At 52.4% G+C, this 20,391-nt stretch overlaps 1 protein-coding gene across 8 annotated transcripts in view; it reads left to right on the top strand.

The window, feature by feature from the left end:
• The first annotated feature begins 1,194 nt into the window (after window positions 1-1,194).
• The window catches only part of EPS15L1 (epidermal growth factor receptor pathway substrate 15 like 1), a 97,140-nt gene continuing 77,943 nt past the window's right edge, over window positions 1,195-20,391 (top strand). For all 8 annotated transcript variants that reach the window (XM_042978477.1, XM_042978482.1, XM_042978478.1 and 5 more), the window contains exon 1: window positions 1,195-1,250. In XM_042978477.1, coding sequence (XP_042834411.1) covers window positions 1,218-1,250 — 33 coding nt within the window. In that variant the 5' untranslated portion in view covers window positions 1,195-1,217. The remainder of the gene's footprint in view (window positions 1,251-20,391) is intronic.

The following is a 20,391-nucleotide window of genomic DNA, read 5'->3' as shown; positions in this document are numbered from 1 at the left end:
CACGCTCAGCACAGAGCCTGACATGGGGCTCGATCCCACCACCTGGGATCATAGGATCAGTCAGATGCTCAACCAACTGAGCCACCCAGGTGCCCCTTCCCATTGATCTTTATACAGGGGATGGAGAAGTGTAGGAGCACGATGAGACTGAAAACTTAGAGCAGACAGCAAAACACTCTCAAGATGAGACCAGATGACACATGGTCTCATATCATTGCTCTTTACTCAGGGGTGTCTCATAAGATCAGCAGGAGCTTGTGAGACTCCCAAATGGAAGAGGGAGACAGGAAGCTGTGCCCCACCCCTGAGATCACATGGCCTTCTAGCTTGCCTGCCTGAGAAACAGGGCCTGATCAGACTCACTGTGCCACCATCACAGGAGGAGGGCAGGTAAGGGGATGCCCACCTGCCCTGAAGAGACCTTGCGGTCAGCTGCCCAGGATTCCTTCTTCATCTTGTTAGTGGAATCCTTACTCATCCTGTTAGTGGAATCTGGCCACAGAGGAGTGTGTGTCCCTCGCGAATGGAAGACAAAACGTCTGAGAAATAAATGCCCTCTCCAGTACCGGTTCTCCAGCAAACGTCCGGTGCCTGCTCTGTGCCAGGCACAGTGTGAGACATGGAGGTGGAACGACAGCAACCATATATTACCACTCCCACTTTTCAGAAGGGGGGACTAGGGGCTCCGAGAAAGTAGTTAAGTGACTTGCTAAGGTGATTTGCCTCCTGCTAGAAATGGGAGCTGGGAAATCATCACACACACACACACAGACACACACCCTCCCACCCCCCCACCCCCCCACACATACACCCTATCCTGGGAACAGCGAGTGTAGTTGGGCACGGCGAGGTTTCTGACGCTCCGTGAGGTGCGTAACAACCTTCCCATAAGGATTTGCCAGGCGCACGGAAAAGGGAACGGCACCTGAAAGAATGACAGCATGTCAGACTTACGCAGCGGACGGAGGGGTAACGGGGCAAATAGGCTGGGTTCACACGGTGGGACCCGCGCGCCTAACCGGCCCCGCCCCCTCCCGGCCTGGGCTAGGTGTGCGCGGCCCCGCCCCCGCCCCTTCGGTTTCGGTTGCGCGTGCGCAGTCCTGCCTCGGTCCCGCCCCTTCCCGGACTCAGCTGCGCGCGCACCGCCCCTCGCACCAGTGCGCACGCGCGGCCCCGCCCCCGTCTCCCCGGCGCTCGGAGCCCGAGTCCGCGGGAAGATGGCGGCCCCGCTCATCCCGCTCTCCCAGCAGGTATGGGCCAGCGGGCGGGGGTGCAGCGCCGGGGCGTAAGGCGCGAGGCGGGCGCCCCGGGGAGACCGATGCGCGGGGAGGCCCACCCGGGCGGCGGCGGCTCGTGCTGACGGGCCCGCGCGGAGGGAGGGCGAGTGGGCGGGCGGTCCTGAAGGTGACAGGCCGGCCCGGCCCGCGGCCTCCCGCGCCCTGGAGACCCTCTGCGGGCGGTGTCCAGGCGGGGCTGCTGCATGTATCTGCATGGTTCAGGGCCCGGGCCCGGCTACGAGTCTGGCCTTTGCCGCAGCTCCCAGGCCGGGCGATGCACGGTGGCACTGGGCTCTCCCTCTGGGAGGTGGGCGAGGGGAGCGAGCCTTTCTACCGGTGCGACAGCCCCGCGAGTCTTTGTTTTCTGCCGGGTCCCAGCGCCGGCGAGGACGGTGTCCCCGCCGGGGTGGAGGGCAGAGCCCTGCCAGAGCCAGGACCCTCCAGCAGTGCGATCCCGGACTCATCCCTCTCTTGGGAGCTGTTTCTGCCACCCTTGAATTGAGAGAGAGGAGCTCGCACGTCTCCTTTCTGCGTCTTCAAATCTGCCTGATGGTCTGTCTTACTAAGGGGCAGTAACAGCGGCGCGACATATAACGTGCAAAAAAGAGCCTTGCGCAGGCAGCTTTGCTTTCTGGGAAGGATGTTCATTCATTTATTTGTCTGTCAAATGTGCGTTGGGCCAGGTGCTGGGAGTGCAGCAGTCACCCAGACAGACAAGGTCGCTGCTCTCCTGGAGGTGACACTCTTATGGGAACTAGAAACTACCTGTGTCCTGCTAACGACAGCTGCCTTTATTTACTGAATACTTGTGTTGTACCAAGCGCCATGTTATAAGCACTTTGAACTATCTAGCACGGAGTTGGAATTAAGAGTGAAGACACGGGGTCATGTCATCTTGCTGTTTAGTTCTTGGCTCTGTCATTTATTCCTTTGAGTGTGCTTGGGTGAAGTGCTTAGAACTCATCTGGAAAATGGAAATATAAAACATATAGGGATGATGTGAAGATTAAGCATGTAAAACGCTTAGTAAACAGTGCCTGGCACATCAAAGCACTCCGTGAAACTATAATTATTACCATCATTTAATTCTCTGGCAGATTGGGACATACGGGAATGTAGACCACAGCAGTAAGAATGCCGAACCTTAAGAGAGCTGATAGGTAGGTTGACATGACTGGTCAGCTTTTCCAAGGAGAGAGACATACCTGCTAAATCTTACAAGAACTAGCCAATTTGTAACGCCGTCACGAAATTAAAAGTGTTAAAGGCCAGTGGTTATTAATTAATACATTCTTATAACAGGTATGAAAGTGCTATGTAAATTAGGTGCTCTACGGATAGGGGGTATTATTATTAATAGCCACTCGCTATAGTTTAGGATATGTGCATTGGGTGAAACTCACTTAGGCTCACTTAATGAGAACGTGCTCCCATTTTTTTGGGGAGGGGAAGAATCTTTTTGAAACTTCCTTTGACTTCCTGTCAAATTTTGACAGCCCTAATTTGAACTTTGATGACAACAGTGGCTAATGTCTATTGAGTGCGTTGGAGTTTAAGTGCTTTCTAACATGTTGGCACTTATCCCCACAACAAGGAGAAGGAAATTCTCATTTTACTGATGCAGAATTAGGTTCAGAGGAAGGCCACTGTGAGTTAAGGAATGGAAACATGATTTGGGTCCTGTGATTCATGTGCTTAGCACCCTTTGGGATAAATTCCCAGTTCTTTCTCAGGAAGCCTCGCTGGTCTGGTGCCTGCCAGCCCTCTCCCGCCTCCTGCTTTCCCTGGTCCCCACCCTGCAGCCATACTTGCTGCTTTTCTGCTCCTCCCACAGTCCCAGCTTTCTCTGTCCTCAGGGTGTCTCACTAGTTGTTCCTTCTTCCAGAAGTGCTCTTCCCTGTCTCTTCCCTTGGTGCTTTTGGTTCCTGGGTCCTTTCCCTCCTTCGGGCGGTAGCTCAGATGTCATTCTTCCCAGAGGCCTTTGCTGATCACTTGTCATAAGTAGAGCCCCTTCCATCCCACCAGAAATGTGTTTTTTCCACACACCCCTCGGCACCAATCAATGGTTTACACCCAGGCACCCAGGGAGAGCAGGTACAGGCCTCTTGATCCTGTGACCAGCCCCCAGGAGGTGTCTCAAGGTAAACTCTTTTTTTTTTTTTTTTAATTTTTTTTTTTCAACGTTTTTAATTTATTTTTTTTTTTGGGACAGAGAGAGACAGAGCATGAACGGGGGAGGGGCAGAGAGAGAGGGAGACACAGAATCGGAAACAGGCTCCAGGCTCCGAGCCATCAGCCCAGAGCCTGACGCGGGGGTCGAACTCACGGACCGCGAGATCGTGACCTGGCTGAAGTCGGACGCTTAACCGACTGCGCCACCCAGGCGCCCCTCAAGGTAAACTCTTGAGGCACCCATGACTTATACATGCCAGCGCCATTTCCAGGTGGCTTTTCTTCTCTATGTGTGGGATGGGGACAGGGGTGGGAGTTGCAAGAGACTGACAGCCAGGAGCCCATGACACGTTTAGGTCACAGACTTCTGTGCTTTTTCCTGTTCCTTTACACGTTTGTTGAACAAAGGCATGACCAGGCTTTCTTCCTTCAGGTAGTTATCTGACATTTCTCTACACCTGTTCTTTTTTGTTGTTGTTAAGTTTATTTATTTTGAGGGAGATTGAGCACCAGCTAGGGAGGGGCAGAGAGAGAGAGAGAGGGAGGGAGAGAGAGAGAACCCCAAGCAGGCAACACGCTGTTGATGCAAAGCCCGGCACAGGGCTGGAACTCATGAACCGTGAGATCATGACCTGAGCCGAAATCAAGAGTGGGACGCTTAACCGACTGAGCCACCCAGGCGCCCCTCTTTATACCTGTTCTTATGGGAAGCTCTGCACTAGGTGTTCCTGTCGGCCAAGGTGTGAGGCTTAGCCCATCCAGCCTCTTTCAGTCTAAGCTGAGCGATCACACAGGTTCACAGATAATTCGCGGAGATGCGTGGATAGGATTCCAGGATAATTTCTGGTTGGGGGCATTCAGGGAGCCGCCTGGAGCGCGAGGCTGTGCTCTGGTTGGACTGAGGTGTAGAGCACACTTGGAACATTCTTGGAACACGGAACTTGGAACATGGATGGCCAGGTGAAGGTGAGTAAAGCAGCTGCTCGCAGGGTTGCAGAGGGGAGAGGGGCTGTGTGTTTCCCCTCTGTCGCCAGCACTTTTGCTATAGGCATCTTTCCTGGTCTGCTCCACAGTCCCCGGTATCTGTGACACCTCTTTCCCTGTGCAGTCTCTGATGACCCTGAATACGAATCTTGCTCTTGTGAAGGAAGAGTCAGGGTGGATTTCTCCCTCCGTTGGCGGCTCAGTGATTTCCGTTTCTCCCTGCCTCTGAGCAAGCTCCCCTTTGCCTCTCCTAGCCTGGAAGTGCACCTGTGTCCCTCCCCGCTTTGTACCGTGTGATCTCGTAAGTGGCCGGTCACCATGCCGTCCTTCACCCTGGTGGCCTGTCACTGGTTGCCCTTGAGCCTCACAGCACCGCGTCCTCTCTGTCTGCCCCCATCTTAGGGTCTCCCCGCAGAGCGTGCGCTTCCCCCACCAAGACCCTGCTGGAGTCCAGCCTCCTGTTTCTCCCTTGCCAGCCACCTCTGGAATTGGCCACTTCCTTACCACATCCACAAGTTCACAGGCTGCGGCTGCCCCCCTTCCTACTCAGCCTCTGCTTCCGAGTTCATTCCGCACAACCACCCCCTGCTCCAGAAGCTTCCAGCTACTCCCGTCTCCCTCCCCTCAGTATGTCCAGCTCGGCCGCCCCTGTGCTGCTCCGCCTGACCTTGCCAGCTTGCTCTCCCACCCTCGCACCACTCCACTTAGACCCTTGCTGTTCCCAGCGCTCCCCCCACACCCTCCGTGGCTCTGTTGCCCCCACCTCGTGCTGTGACCTCCTGCTGCGTCCTGCCCCACCTCCCGCCCACGGGAGGCCACTCCCAGAGGCCTTCCTGGGGGTGTCTTCCATCAGTCCCACCAGAACGTCATTGTCCCTCCTGTACCTTCTGTGGGTCCCTTGTGTGGCCCTCGACCTAGGAAGCATGCGGGAAGCGTTGGGCTCACTGATGAAGAGAGTGTCCTGGGCCCAGGGGGGTGCTCCCACCAATGCCACTGGGGTCCTCCTCCGCCAGGTACTTCCTGTGCCCACGCCCTTGAGACACATCAGCTTTTTTTTTTTTTTCAACTTTTTTTTTTTTTTTTTTTTTTTTTGGGGACAGAGAGAGACAGAGCATGAACGGGGGAGGGGCAGAGAGAGAGGGAGACACAGAATCGGAAACAGGCTCCAGGCTCCGAGCCATCAGCCCAGAGCCTGATGCGGGGCTCGAACTCACGGACCGCGAGATCGTGACCTGGCTGAAGTCGGACGCTTAACCGACTGCGCCACCCAGGCGCCCTGAGACACATCATCTTTTTAATGGGTGCCATGTTCTGGAAGGTTTTTATTCCCATTTCACAAACTGAGACCCACAGAGATTTAAGTAACTTGCCAAAGTCCCATAGTTGGTGGGTTGACCCCACATCCGCCTGCCTGCAGAGCCCCGCTCTTTCCCCTCTTCCAGGCGGCCCGCTGGGCTCCTCGCCCAGAGCAACACCCGGTGAACGTGTCTGCAGTGAATGCCAAGTGCTTGGGACACTTGGTTGTCCTTTCGTCCCTTGTTTTTTTTCCTCTAAAATAACTGCCAGTCTCTCTGTCTTACTAGAATGCTAATGGTGATGTGGTATAAATTGGTGGGGACAGAGCCAGGGTTTAGAGTAAAGATTGGCCCTGCCCCGTAAGATCCAGAATTCCCCGGCTGGCTCTTTGTCGTATTGACCTGCATTGGCCTGGTTTTTGTGGACTGAGTAGCTCCCAGTCGAACAAGAACATACAAGTTTTGCTCCCTCTGCCCCAATTTTGCACTTTAAAGCAACTTTCCCACATCTGGCTCTTTACCCGATCAGCTGATCCCGGAAGTGGACTGTCTTCGATCAGATGGTACCCAAGCGCCGAGCGTCCACTCTCTGATGCCTCAGGCCACTTGCCGTTATTGAGCCGACGGACAAACACAGCCGCCCCCCCCCCCCGAAGGAGGCAGCCCGTCAGCCACTCTGGGGGTGCCCTCGGGTTCTCCCCTCCCAGACTTCACCTGAGCAGCCAGCATCCACTCGGAAAGCTCTTCCACATTCTTCCTGAAAGACACTTCTCCCACCCCGTTACCCCATGAGGTCCCTTCAGGGGGTGTGTGTTTTCAGTGTCATGGTCCCCAGATGTTCTCTCAGAGCCCTCGGTTGTGCGGTATTTTCCGTATCTCACTTTGTCCGTGTGCAAACTGGGCCTACCTCGCTAAGTATCTGCCTCCTGACAGCGGAGTATCAGCACCTCGCGGGGTGATGGGTGTGCCGTCAGAAAGCGCCTCTCGTTTGTGGATCGCGCTGTTCATTCGGCAGATGTGTATCAGGCTTCTTCTCTTTGCTGGGCACCTCCTGGCCAGTGGGATGTAGCAGTGAACCTGAAGACAGCTCTGTCCCCTGGAGCCGAGGTTCTAAGGACGGCGGCGGGGGGGGGGGGGAGTGCAGACAGCAGGAAAGGAGCTAGTATGTAGTCTGTCCCAGGGCCGTGTGGTCCGCGCTGTGAGGGCTGTGAAACCGAGTTTACGATCCCACAGGTGAGGTGGGGAGGCCTCACTGCACCGGCACCAAGGACTGAGCAAAAAAGGCATTTGGATTGCTCACCTCCCCCTCCCGAGTCACCGTGGTCCGTCTTATCCTCCCTCTATGAAGAGGTAAACGGGGGCCCAGAGGCAGAGGTCACTTGTGAGAAGTCACACCCCACAAGCTCGTGCTGATAGAGCTCGTCTGACACAGATCTGGGGCTCTGTGCGGCACTCCAGTTTCTTTTTATTTATTTCTTCACTGCCAAGCATTCAACAGTGTGAGAGGTCATTTGGTTTTAAACAACGGCCGTGCTCCCTGGGTGCTAGGCGCTGTATCCGCTAGATGCTATAGAGTCTGATGGAGAGAAGATCACGTGTTTAAAATTTTATTTTATTGTTTTGATCTCCTCTCCCTGGAAAGTCATGGGGGAAACGGAAAAGCTGCATTTTCGTCTTTACAGAGGGTCAGCAGGTCGGTTTCCCTGCTGGCGTGGGTGTTCGGTGCCTCAAGGCGGAAGGCAGAAATGAGGGCGCCATGTCCGGCCCACGAGGAGGGTCGGCGTGGTCTGGGCCACAGTGGAGGCAGAGGCCACGGGCGGTCTGAGCTGGATGAGGGGCGGACGACTTGCTTCCACTTGGGTGTGTTGGAGACGGCTGCATGGAGGAGGAAGGGCGCCGGGGCTGGGCCGTGGGGACATTGGGAAGGAAGGGAGGGATGCTTTTTCAGACAGCGGCAGAGCAGAATGAACAGAAACCGAGGGATTGGAATCCCGGCTCAAAAGGGCCGAATGTGAGGCCGGGGCTGGGAACTTTGGGCTCCGCATCCCTCTTTTAGTTAGGGTGACTTGGGGATTAAAGGGAGAAGGTGGCTTGGTAAATGGGACATGGTCTGTGCCTGGCCTACAGATTGGCCCGAGACAAAAGGGACTGACAGGGTGTCTGCTTGCCTAGAGTGGCCGACGAGGGGGGTGGGGTAGAGTGGAGACCTGCCTGCTGTGTGGCCCAGAGGGCCGCTCCTGCTTAGAATGCTCTGCCCACTCTAGTGGTAGGGCCAGCCCTTAATGTCCCAAGCTGCTGGAGGGAGGGAGAGGTTACAGATGGCCACAAACAGCCATCTCCTTGCACTTCCGCCTGGCTCTGCCTACTGGAGGGGCGGGGTGGGGGGGGGGGACTGTTGCACTCCTAATGGCAGAATTGATTTACTGATTACGTTCAGACTGGCTGATAAAAAGTCAGTTCTCCTTTTATAGACACTGGCTGAAAGCAGGGAAGGGTGGTGCCAGCAAGCCTGGCTGTCCCTCTCTGCAGACTGGAGGCCGGCTTCTGCCCCTCCAGCGTGCTGCTCACCTGCATCCCACGCTTCCCAGTTCTGCTCTCCTCCCTGTTTGCTGTGCCCTGTGGCCCCTTGGCATTCTTTTCCAGTTGCTTGTTCAGGCGACATTCTGTCTTGCCTCAGGGCCTTTGCACATGCTATTTATTGTTCCTTTCTGGGATTTTCTTCCACCTGTTATCTCTGCGTTAACTTCTACTCCTCTTCATATCTCAGCTGGCACATCACTTCCTCAGGTAAAGCATTCCCTGACAGATTGGCCCAGCTTCTCTGTTACTGCCTGTGGGGATGCTTTGTACTTTTCCACATACCAGTTTGTAATTTCCTGTTGCTGGGATTATTTGATGGATGGTCAGTCTCCCCCACCACCTAGACTACGCTCAAAAAGGCCTGTTTTAATTTGTCCTAGTTCCCCAGGTGCTCAGTAATCCTGTTGAGCAAATGGCAGAATGGTAGGGCAGGTCCACGGTGTGTGAGGTAGTGAGGAGCTGTGGCACGTTCTTGAGGAGTGAAGTGAGATGTTTAGATCTGACCGCTTGCGTAGAGAATGCACAGAGCTGGGCACTAGCTCAGAGATGCTTGTTGTGATATGGGCACGAAGTGATAAAGAGCAACCTAGGGCGCCTGGGTGGCTCAGTCGGTTAAGCATCCAACTTCCGCTCAGGTCATGATCTCACGGTTCGTGAGTTCGAGCCCGGTGTCGGGCTCTGAGCGCGAGCTGACAGCTCAGAGCCTGGAGCCTGCTTCGGATTCTGTGTCTCCCCCTCTCTTTCTGCCCCTCTCGCGCTCACACTCTGTCTCTGTCTCTCAAAAATAAGTAAACATTAGAGCCTGGAGCCTGCTTTGGATTCCGTGTCTCTCTCTCTCTGCCCCTTGCCTGCTCATGCTCTGTGTCTCACAAATAAATAAATGTTAAAAAAAAAAAAAAAAAAGAGCAACCTGGCATGAGGTTGTTTCTGGAAGAGGAGAGGGGTTGGTGATTGGAGGACTGTGTGGGATGGTTATTTGGGCAGAGGGGCCTTCTAAGTGGGGGGAGGAGGCAGAAGAAAGGGGCAGGTGTGGTGTGTGCAGCCAGCAGGGCCAGACCAGCTTTGCTGGGCAGTGCCAGGTGGGTGGCTGGGTCACCTTGCAGCAGGCCCTTCAGGCCTGGTGGGACCCCACGTTTAGGTGCAGTTGAGAAGCAGCCTGCCTCCTGGGGGTACCGTCAGGTTGCACTTTCTGAGCATCCACCCTGTGCTGGTATGAGAGCAAGAAGAATAAAACAGCCCCCACCCTTTAGATAGCTCAGCTCGAGCCGGGGTCCCAGGCACACAGATAAGTAGGACCCCCTGTGGCAGACTCCTTCGTGGAGGTCAGGTGGCAGCCTGCATGGGTGGAATGAGTTGCCCTAGAGGATTGGAAATAAGGACAGGAGGAAGAGGGGGCCTGGGTCTTCCTTCCTCCTTTCCCTCTTCTGTTCCGGCAGGACTGGAGGCAGTAGGGTACAGCCTTTCAGACTGGCTGCTCACCGCCCCTCCCCCTTCCCCCCCCACCCCCCCGCCCCGCCCCGGTCCCTACCCGGTCAGAGTCCCCTTCCCCGACTCTGGAAACCCAGGTGTCGGGGAGAGATCTGGGGTGCAGTATTGCGCAGAAGTAAGGGAGTGTGTTTGGACACCCACTTTGTGCCCACTCACCACTGACTCCTCATTAGGGAAGTGTCATTGGCACTGTCCCTGCAGCTCCTTTCTGAACAAGGAAACTGAGAAGGACAGAGGGAAAATGACTGGTCTCAGGCCTCTCAGGGAGGTGGGGTGCTCGGATCAGACCGCAGCTCCAAAGCTGGTGTTCGCTCCCATGGACACCACGCCGGGGGGCTCCTGGGAGGGCAGGAGCAGCTGTGTCCCTGCTGTGTCCCGAGCCCCTGCAGCAGGCAGGTGATCACCATCTGTTGATGGATGCCACACGCTCCGAATAGCAACCAGGAGCAGCGTCTGTAGCCGCCCTTGATGGTAGTTGATTAGTGGAAATGTTTTCTGTGTCTTCGGTGGAGAAGCAGGCACCTTCTGCCCTGGGGATGGGAGTCAGGGAAGCCTTGGGAGACCAGCATCCTGATGGCCAGGCCCCCACACGTTCGCAGGGCTCCCGGTGTCTCTTCACTTCCGCTATGAGAGGGTATAGGAGGGGGTTCTCTGATTTACTAGTGACAGTGACAGGCATGCCTGTTGATCCATAGAAACTTGGCTTCTCTAATCCACAAAGGTTGTTTTCAGTTTTATATACTCAGTGGGAAAAGGAAACGATCTTCTTTCAGACCACTTTTTTTTTTTTTTTAATGTTTGTTTATTTTTGAGAGACAGAGATGGAGCACGAGCAGGGGAGGGGCAGATAGAGACACGCACACAGAATCTGAAGCAGGCTCAAGGCTCTGAGCTGTCAGCACAGAATCCGACGCGAGCCTTGAACCCATGAACCCATGATCACGACCTGAGCCGAAGTCAGACATTTAACTGACGCTCCCCAGGCACCCCCCAGGCTGTTTTTAAAGCGGAAAGAATGAATCGAAAGAACTGTTGATGGTGAGGCCCTCACATGGACACGCTTAAACCTGGACTGGAAGGCTCAGGGACTGGATTAGCCCTCTAAAATTCCCCACACCCTAGAAGCGGCAGTTTGTGGTTGGAGGTGCCAGAACCCGGTAGACCTAGGTGTGTGTTATTGAGAATGTTTCTCCCGTTGGGAGTTTTCTTTGATGAAGACTAGAACGGTCTCTGTGCCCGCAGGGCACCCCATATCCGTCGTGGGTGCTCTGTCCATGGTGAAGGGGGTTCCATAGGGACGAGCGGACACCCACGGCTGCTGAGTGGGTGCGAGCCAGTGCTGTTGTTCCTGTCGCCCACACGCCAGACCAGGGAATCGGCATTTTCTTTCAAGCCAAGCTCGTCGTCCCGTTGGCATTTGGCCTCTTGATTTAATTTTTTGTTGCCTTTGAGCCCCTTGAAAATACCCTTTGCTTCACACCTACAAACTCTGTGTGTGAAATTGCACGTTTTAAAAAAAATCATCAGTAAGGGGCGCCTGGGTGGCTCAGTCGGTTGAGCGGCCGACTCTGGCTCAGGTCACGATCTCGCGGTCCGTGAGTTCGAGCCCCGCGTCGGGCTCTGTGCTGACAGCTCGGAGCCTGGAGCCTACTTTGGATTCTGTGTCTCCCTCTCTCTGACACTCCCCTGTTCATGCTCTGTCTCTCCCTGTCTCAAAAATAAAACGTTAAAAAAAAAAATCATCAGTAAGACTTAAGAACTAGTAAAAGACTGGGGTGTCCTAGATGTTGGGAGAGGCTCAGCCGACTAGTTGAGAGAGAAAACGAGTACGACGTGTGCTGCAGCGTAGCCAGCGTTTGGTGAAATATTTTATCATTTTTTTGGCCAAGATCATTTGGTGTGGCATGCTGTAAGGACTGCGGATTTGATGCTTGTGGGACACGCCCTGCTTAGCAGCCTTGCCTGACTTCCCTTCCCACCCGCCACCGATTCTCTGTAAAGAAAGCCTGCTCCTCTGACTCGGTGGCGGTAATAAGGGCGCTGATGGGTACAGTAGCGCCTCCCACTTGTGGAGTGCGCTTTGCCGTGATGCTGAAAGCGATCCTCAGGGCAGGCACTGTACCGTTCCCATTTTATGGAAGCGGAAACTGAGGCCCCGCTCTGCTGCTGAGCGGTGGAGCTGTGTCTCTGCCCGAGCATCGCTCTCGCTGCACCCATCCCAGCCTCTCCCTCCTGAGGCTCCATCTGTGAACAAACGATCTGTAAACAGACGTTTAAGGAAGGCCTGCTTACCCCGCCAGCATGGCAAGAGGTAGAATAAATGTGAGACCTCCACCTCCCCCCCACGTCACCGAATTGAAAATGTAGGAGGGAGGCCTTGACAAAAATTGGACGTTTAAGAAATGTCTCATTTGTAAGTTCGGGGCTTATGGGAGTGTGAGGGAGGGACTCATTTCATTGGGGGGGACTTTGGGAGGCTTTTTAAAGCAGGGGGTCATTTGTGGGGCTGGGAGGTAACTGGCCTTCAGCAGGCTCGGCCCCCCTCCCCGCAGGCATAGGGAATGATCTGTGGGGAGACCAGGAGCGGGAGGCACACAGTAGTAGAGCTTCTGCCAGAGCAGGAAGGAAAGCCGGGATCGAGGGCTGTGTGCCCGCGGTTGTGTGCAAGGGCCTCTGAGTGAGTGTGTGTGAGCGTCCAGGTGGATGTGTGCGTGTGTGGGGGGGAGTAGTGCAGCTAGCTGGGGGGTGGGGGCAGGAGATGGCTGTGGGGCACCTCGAGAGCTCGGCAGAGGCTTGGAAATCTCTTTGCCAACTCACACTCTTTGCCAACCACAGAGGGTCTTTTCCGAGCTGAGGCGTGACCGTGTGTGATTCCTCTCCCTGCTCCTGCCAGCATGTTTTCTCTTCTGTGTTTGTTCCCTGATCAGACCGTGATGCTCCGCTCCTCCGTGGAATCTGTGGAATCTGGAGCCTGCTCGGTGCCTGGTGCCTAGAGGACCCCCAGGCTCCACAGAAGAGCAGTGGTGCCAGGAAGCTGATGATGCCATCCGCAGAGTGGAGGGGAGGGGCACGGAGAGCTGCTGACCCCATCCGCCTTGGGGAGCCCTGAGTCCCGGGCAGTGGGCTCTCTTGGGGGATGGCCAAATATCGGGCCAGGGCTCAGAAGATGGCCCAGGGTGTCTGATCTAGGAAAGGAATTTCGGGAAGATTCAGGGCCCCTTGGGGAAAGCTGGGAGCCTTGTGGGAAGTGGGCATTCTCGAGGAAGGTGGTAGGTGCTCTGCTGTGTGGGGCCCTTACTGCTGAGCTGTCGCCCCTGTGAGTCTGTTCAGGGCCTGCTCCACCATACAGAGGAAGGAAGGACAGAACGGATGGGGGCTGTTCTCTGGGATGCTAGGAGGAGCCATATCCAGGGAGGGCTCTGGGGAGGCCGGGGCCACTTTTCATCTTAAACAGCACTTTGGGGAGAATGAGCTCGAATCTGCTCCCTGCTCCACCTTGGCTGCCCAGCAAGGTCCCGGGAGCTCTCATTGCCTGACCCTTTCCAGGGCCATCCACCTGCCCTCTGTGGCTGCACTCAACCCTCCTACTGCTCCCCACACGCCCGTCCCCCGATCCCCTCAGGACCCTCCTCCCTTGGTGTTTTCCCGCCAGTGGTGCCTCCTTCTGTCTGTGTCACCGGTGTCCTTGGCCTGCTTGTTGCCTTGCATCCCCTCGGGCAGGCTCAGCTGGGGCAGGGCCGGTCTTCCTGCCCTCGCAGGTGCGTGTCTGGGCTGCCGAGTGCCCCTGCTGTCCCCGTCTTTTCCTCCCAGCCCTTAATGGCCCTCAGTGTGTGTTGTCGCGTGTAATGACATTCCCCTCCAGACTAGGAGCTCCACGAGGCATTCTGTAGAAATGGCAGAGGTTTCCACCTCGATGGCCCATAGGGACATCCCAGAGAAACGTGTGAAGGTGAATGGCTCATGTTGTCCGTGTTTGTGTGCCGTGAGTGGCTGCATTCCTTGGCCTCATCATCCTGGAGGTCTGCCCAAGTCTCTCCCTGGTTGCTTCCTGTGGGTGCTCCCCTGTCACCCACTCTGCGTAGCTAAGTGCATATTCAGTTCACTGGCTCGTGTGCACATCTGCTCAGGTCGCCTTGGGGATCACGTTCCGGGCTTTTCAGCAAGGCGGGCACAGACCCCGTTACCTCACTGTGTCCACTCGTGTGGCTGGCTGAAACCGTGCTGAATGAGCCCAGGTCCCTGGCGGCCCACCTTGAGGTCCTAGAGCCCACCTTGCCCATCGCTGACCCCTCGCTCAGGCTCCGGAGGCTTCGGCTGTGCATCCCGCCATCCCCTCATGTCCCATGGCACCTTGTGCTGCAGTCACAGGCTCACTTTGCCTGCGTGTCTCCCCATCTTGAGTCCTAGAGCTGTGTCTCACACCCTTTTGTATGCTTGATTCCTCCTCATGGTGTGAACTTAACCTTTGGTTTGTTGATTGAGTGAACGAATGAATTTATAAGTCCAAGGGCAGACCACTCTTTCAGGAAGTCTTCTGGGAAAGGGGCGGTTAGTAGCTTGAGGTAGAACTGGGCTGAGGGAACATTTACGGGGATGGGATACATTTTTGCATGGGAGACGGTGGAAGGAGAGGACAAGGGAGAGCACAGAACTATAAACAGCCGGCACTGGAGGAGAGCTCACCCCAGGTCAGTCTCTGGTGGTGGGAATGCTTATCCTTATTTTCCAGATGAAGAAACTGAGGCACAGAGAGGCTGCTCACCTTCCCCAGGGTTGCACAGCACACTAGTGGTGGGGTAGGACTTGAGTCCGCATCTGTCTGGTGGCACTGTTGACCTCTGTGTGGGTCTGCTTCCCCTGGTGCTGGGAGTGCGGGGCCAAGAGGTGTGGGTGGAGACCTTTGGGACTCAGTGTGGGTCCTGCCTCCTGCCTAGGGTGGCATGTCAGGGCGGGAAGGTTGCCTCGGGTGACCTCGGTTTCTCTTTTACTTCCATTTCTGGTAGATGGGGCAAGAGCAGTGGGCTCCCAGCAGTGCTGAAGCGTTTACGCCTCGAGTCTCCAGGTAGTTGTGGCCCTGAACTCCCCCTGGCTGTCTTGGTCGCCTTGATGCTTCACTGTGTGTCCAAACTTTCAGGCATGGTTCTCTTGCTCTTTGGTTCTCCTTGTGGTTGGGGACTGCAGCCCTTACCCCCCGCTTCCCGTCCCCACCGCAGGCCTTGAGTTCCCAGCGGGCTGGGTGGAGGTGCCGTACCCTGTGCCGAATGGCAGGTACACGCCTTCAGCTCGTCTTTCTTTCGTCATGGCGGTCATTAGGGTCCCCAGGGAGAATCACGTAGCTTCAGACCCCTCTTTTCCTTGAATGTGTCTCTTTCCCTTTTCTGTCTTACTCACAAAAGCAGTGAAGCAGGGTGCACTGATGTAGAACGCTGGCAAACTCAGAGCCACAGGGGGCAACCACGTCTCTTAGCCTGTGGCTTCTGTCCTGCCACATTCGGGTCCGTGTGCGTATATGATCGCTGTGCGCTTATAGCCGGGCCGTGACCGTGTGTGCTGGCTTGGACCCTCCCTTTGCAAATACCTGACGGTCATGGCCCACGCATAAGGGTTCTGCCCTTGCTGTTTTTACTGCTTTGTGGTGTATTCTCCTCACCTGTTTTCAACTTTGCTGTCACCTGCAGTCCTTGCCCTCAAGCAGGGTGAACTGATACGTCCCTCTTGCCTTTCCCCACCTCCTGCATAGTTAATCACTTCCTCAGGGTAGACCTCCCAAGGGGAGACCTTGCAGTAGTGGAAGGGTGTGTGTGTGTGTGTGTGTGTGTGTGTGAAAGAAGTGCTAGTTTTTACTTTTTGACAAAAGTATGACAGTGCTGGTGATAAAGCTACTCTTTGTTCATCATACTTAACACGTGAAGCAGCTTGTACCATTAGGATCCTTGCCAAAGCAGAAACATATCAAATGTCGGTCTTTCTGTAAAATTTTACACACACTCGAAGTAGAGGGAAGAGTTTGATGAACTCCCATTTCTCACCACCCGTTTACAACAAATGTCATTTTTTCAAATCTCTCTGCACTTGTCTACCGTCCCTTGACCTCCTCTGCCATATACATTTTTATTTCTGAGGTTTTTATTTTAAATCTCAGAAATCACGTTTCAATATGCATCTCTAACAGTAAGGCCATTTGTCTTTACATGACCATGGTGCCCTATCAACACCATTTTATCTATTTATTTATTTGTTTGTTTATTTATTTATTTATTTATTCATTCATCCATTCATTTTTAAAGCTTATTTTGAGGGAGAGGGAGAGAGTGCATGCATGGATGAGTGGGGGAGGGGCAGAGAGAGAGGGAGAGAGAATCTCAAGCACACGGAGCCCGATGTGATCATGACCATGAGATCATGACCTGAGCCAAAATCAAGAGTTGGATGCTTAATTGACCGAGCCACCCAGGAGCCCCAACACCTTACACATTTAATTATTCCTTAGTATTACCCGATTGATATGCAGTCCCTATTCAAATTTCCCTGATTGTCTAAAAAGGTGACCTTGTTATTTGGTTGTGAGGCCTCCTGTCTCTGTCACTCTCTTTTAAAAATTTATTTTGGGATAATTGTAGATTTACATGCAGTTTGGAAAAATAATGCAGGGTGGCCCTGTGTATCCTTCACTCAGTTTCCTGCAGTGGTAACATTTTGCAAATCTGTAGTACACTATCACAACCAAGACTTTGACATTGTTGGGGTCAGACGGAGATGGGTTCCATCCCGCACAAGGATCCCTCCTCTTGGTCCTTTTTAGCCACTCCCCTTACTTCCTTAGCCCCTGGTAACCACTGATCTGCTCATTTCCATAATTTCAGCATCTTAATAATGTTGTATAACGGAATCATGTAGCATGCAACCTTTGGAGATTGGCCTTTTTTACTTAGTATAATCCTCTGGAGAGAGTTTTCCAGGTTGTTGTGTGTATCAGTAGTTCATTTGTTGGCATTTTTCATTGGCAGGTAGTATTCCATGGGGGGGGGGTCACAGTTCGTTTAACTCATTGAAGGATGTCTAGTGTGTTTCCAGTTTGGAGCGATGATGAATAAAGCTGCACTGAACATTTGAGTACAGGGCGTTATGTGAGCCTAAGTCTTCATTTCTCTGGATGAATGCCCAGGACAGTTGCTGGGTCTCGTGACAGTTGCAGGTTTAATTCTTTCTAAGAAACTGCTAAACTCCAAATGTCCATCGACAGATGAATGGTAAAGAAGATGTGGTGTGTGTGTGTGTGTGTGTGTGTGTGTGTGTGTGTGTGTGTGTGTGTGTTAATACACACTCCATACATACAATGGAGTATTAACTCGGCAACCAGAAAGAATGAGGTCTTGCCATTTGCAACAACATGGATGGAACTAGGGGGTATTTGCTAAGCAAAATTAGAGAAAGACAAATATCATATGACTTCACTCATGAGGAATTTAAGATACAAAACAGATGAACAGAAAGGAAGGGAAGCAAAAATAATATAAAAACAGGGAGGGGGACAAAACATAAGAGACTCTTAAATATAGAGAACAAATGGAGGGTCGCTGGAGGGGTTGTGGGTGGGGGGTTGGGCTACATGGGCAAGGGGCATTAGGGAGGACACTTGTTGGGATGAGCACTCACTCGGTGTCACACAGGAGATGAATCACTGGATTCTACTCCTGAAATCATTACTGCACCATATGCCAATAAAGTAAAAAATATATTAATTAATTAAAAACAAAGAAACTGCTAAACTGGTTTCCAGAGTAGCTGTACCTTTTTACCATCCTACCGGCAACGTGGAAGTGGTCCAGTTTCTCTGCGTGCTCCCTGGGGTCACTGTTCTTTTGGCCATTCTGATAGGTGTGTGGTGGCATCTGCAAGTTCTGATTTGCATTTTCTCTAATGACCAACATATGCTGACCATCTTTTTGTGGCCTTACTTGACATCTGTGCATTCTCTTGGTGAAATGTCTCGTGCCTGTGTTCTCATTTGATTGTTTGCTTTTTTGCTGCTGAATTTTGAGAGCTCTTTATATATGCTGGGTACTAATCCTTTGTCAGATCTGTGATTTGCAAATATTTCTGTGGCTTGGCTTATCCTCCTCTTACCAGGGTCTTTCACAGAGCAACCATTTTTAATATTGATCAGGTCCAACTTTATCAATTTTTCCTTTATGAGTCAGGCTGTTGGTATCAAGTCTAAGAACTCTTTGCCCAGCCCTTGATCCTGAATGTTTTCTGCTATGTTTTTGCCCAAAAGTGTTATAGTTTTCCGTTTAAGCCTGTGATCCATTTGGAGTTAATTTTTGTAGAAATCTAGTGTGAGATTCTGTTGAGGCTCCTTTTCTTTTCCTTTCTTTTTCTTTCCTTCTCTTTTCGTTTTTTAAGTTTATTTTGAGAGAGACAGAGACAGTGCGAGTAGAGGAGGGGCAGAGAGAGAGGGAGAGAGAGAGAGAATCCCAAGCAGGCTCTGTGGTGCCAGCACAGAGCCCGACACAGGGCTCGAACTCACAAAACCGTGAGATCATGACCTGAGGTGAAACCAAGAGTTGGACACTTAACCAACTGAGCCACCCAGGTGCCCCAAGGCTCTTTTTCTTCCATTGGATGTCCACTGGATGTCTAGTGGACATATGCACCATATGTGGAACAGGCCTCTTTCCTTTTCCTAAATGGTTCTGCACCTTTGTCAGGACTTGGTTGGGCACACCTGTGCCTCTTTCTTGGTTGGGCATACCTGTGTCTCTTTCTGGGCTCTGTGCTCTGTTCCCTGGCCCTGTGTGTCTACCCCTCCATCGCTGCCATGCCGCCTCCATTACTGCAGCCTCATAGTGAGTCTTGAAATCAGGTAGACTGGTTCCTCCCGCTTTCTTTTTCTTTTTCAGAATTGTTTAGCTATTTTGGTTCCCTTGCCTGTCTCCATACATTTTAGAATAACCTTCTTTTTATCTACCAGAAAATCTTGCTGGGGTTTGGTAGGAATCAAGTTAAAACCTGCCTATCAGGGGTGTGTGGGGTGGCACTACCCTCCAGAAAAGCCACTTGGCCACCTTCCCACCGGCAGGGCCCAAGATGCTTGTTCCCTCTTTGCTAGCTCTGCCCAGCAACCTCTCTCTGACCCCGCCAAGCTGATAGCAGGCGCTGGCCCGTTACTCTCTTGTAATACCGAAATTGAACATTTCCCCCAACTTTGCCACATCTTTTCTTTCTGAGTCACCTTTGTCTTTGACTTTGCTCATTTTTAAATGAAGATGCCTTTTTCCTTGTGACTTATAAAAAGCTCTTTCTCACCTCAGTGTTCTCCTTCTGTCAGCAATGCTTACCTTAGCTGGGGTTTAGACTCCCCCCCCCCCCCCGCCCCGATGGTGCCATTGGAGAGAACTGGTCGTTGCTGGGCAGTCAGGGATGCCCCAGTGTTTTCTGATGTTTTTTGAATGCTGCTGAGCTAAATCCCACTTTCCTCAGCTGCAGAATATGACTGTGCACATAGCCAAGATGATGGCTTTGTAAGCAGGGAGGGCAGCTAATGCCAAGTGGAAGACAGAAATGCAAGGATTATTAAGTGAGTACTGGGCTGCATTTTTGCATCGGCTTCTGGTTTTCCAAGTAGAAACTCAGAACGGGATGTCTCTTAGTGTTACATGCCTAATTCCTGCAAAACTTGGCAACTGGGTTGAGAAACACAACCATTTGCATTTCCCTGATGGTGAGTGACATTGAGCATCTTTTCATGTGCTTTGGCCATCTGGATGTCTTTAGGGAAATGTCTGTTCATGTTTTCCGCCCATTTTTAATTAGATTATTTGGGTTTTTTGTTTGTTTTTTTGTTTTTTTGTTTTTGGTGTTGAGTTGTATCAGTTCTTTTTATATTTTGGATACTAACCCTTTATTGGATATGCCATTTGCAAATATTTCCTCCCATTAGTAGGTTGTCTTTAGTTTTGTAGTTTGTTTCCTTTGCCATGCAGAGGACTTTTATTTCGACCTTGTCCCAATAGTTTATTTTTGCTTTTGTTTCCCTTGCCTCAAGAGGCCTATCTAGAAGGATGTTGCTACGACTAGTGTTGGAGAGATTACTGCCTGTGTTCTCTCCTAGGATCTTTATGGTTTCAGGTCTCACATTTAGGTCCTTAATCCATTTAGAGTTTATTTTTTGTGTATGGTGTAAGAAAGTGGTCTAATTTTATTCTTTTGCATGTTGCCGTTCAGTTTCCCCAGCACCTTCTGTGAAGATACTGTCTTTTAACCATTGCATATTCTTTCCTGCTTTGTCAGAGATTAATTTCTGGGCTTTCTATTCTGTTTCCATTGATCTATCTAAGCAGTACCATACTGTTTTGATTAGTATAGTTCTGTAATATAACTTGAAGTCTAGAGTTATGACACCTCCAACTTTGTTTTCCTTTTTTCAAGATTGCTTTGGCTATTCAGGGTCTTTTGTGGTTCCATAGAAATTTTAGGATTTTTTATTCTAGTTCTGTGAAAAGTGCTGTTGGTATTTTGATAGGGATTGCATTTAAATCTATAGATTGCTTTGGGTGGTATAGACGTTTTAACAATATTTGGTCTTCCAAAAT

Source organism: Panthera tigris, chromosome A2, assembly GCF_018350195.1.
Source record: "Panthera tigris isolate Pti1 chromosome A2, P.tigris_Pti1_mat1.1, whole genome shotgun sequence".
Classification (NCBI taxonomy): Eukaryota; Metazoa; Chordata; class Mammalia; order Carnivora; family Felidae; genus Panthera; species Panthera tigris.
This window is presented reverse-complemented; position numbering and strand designations above follow the sequence as displayed.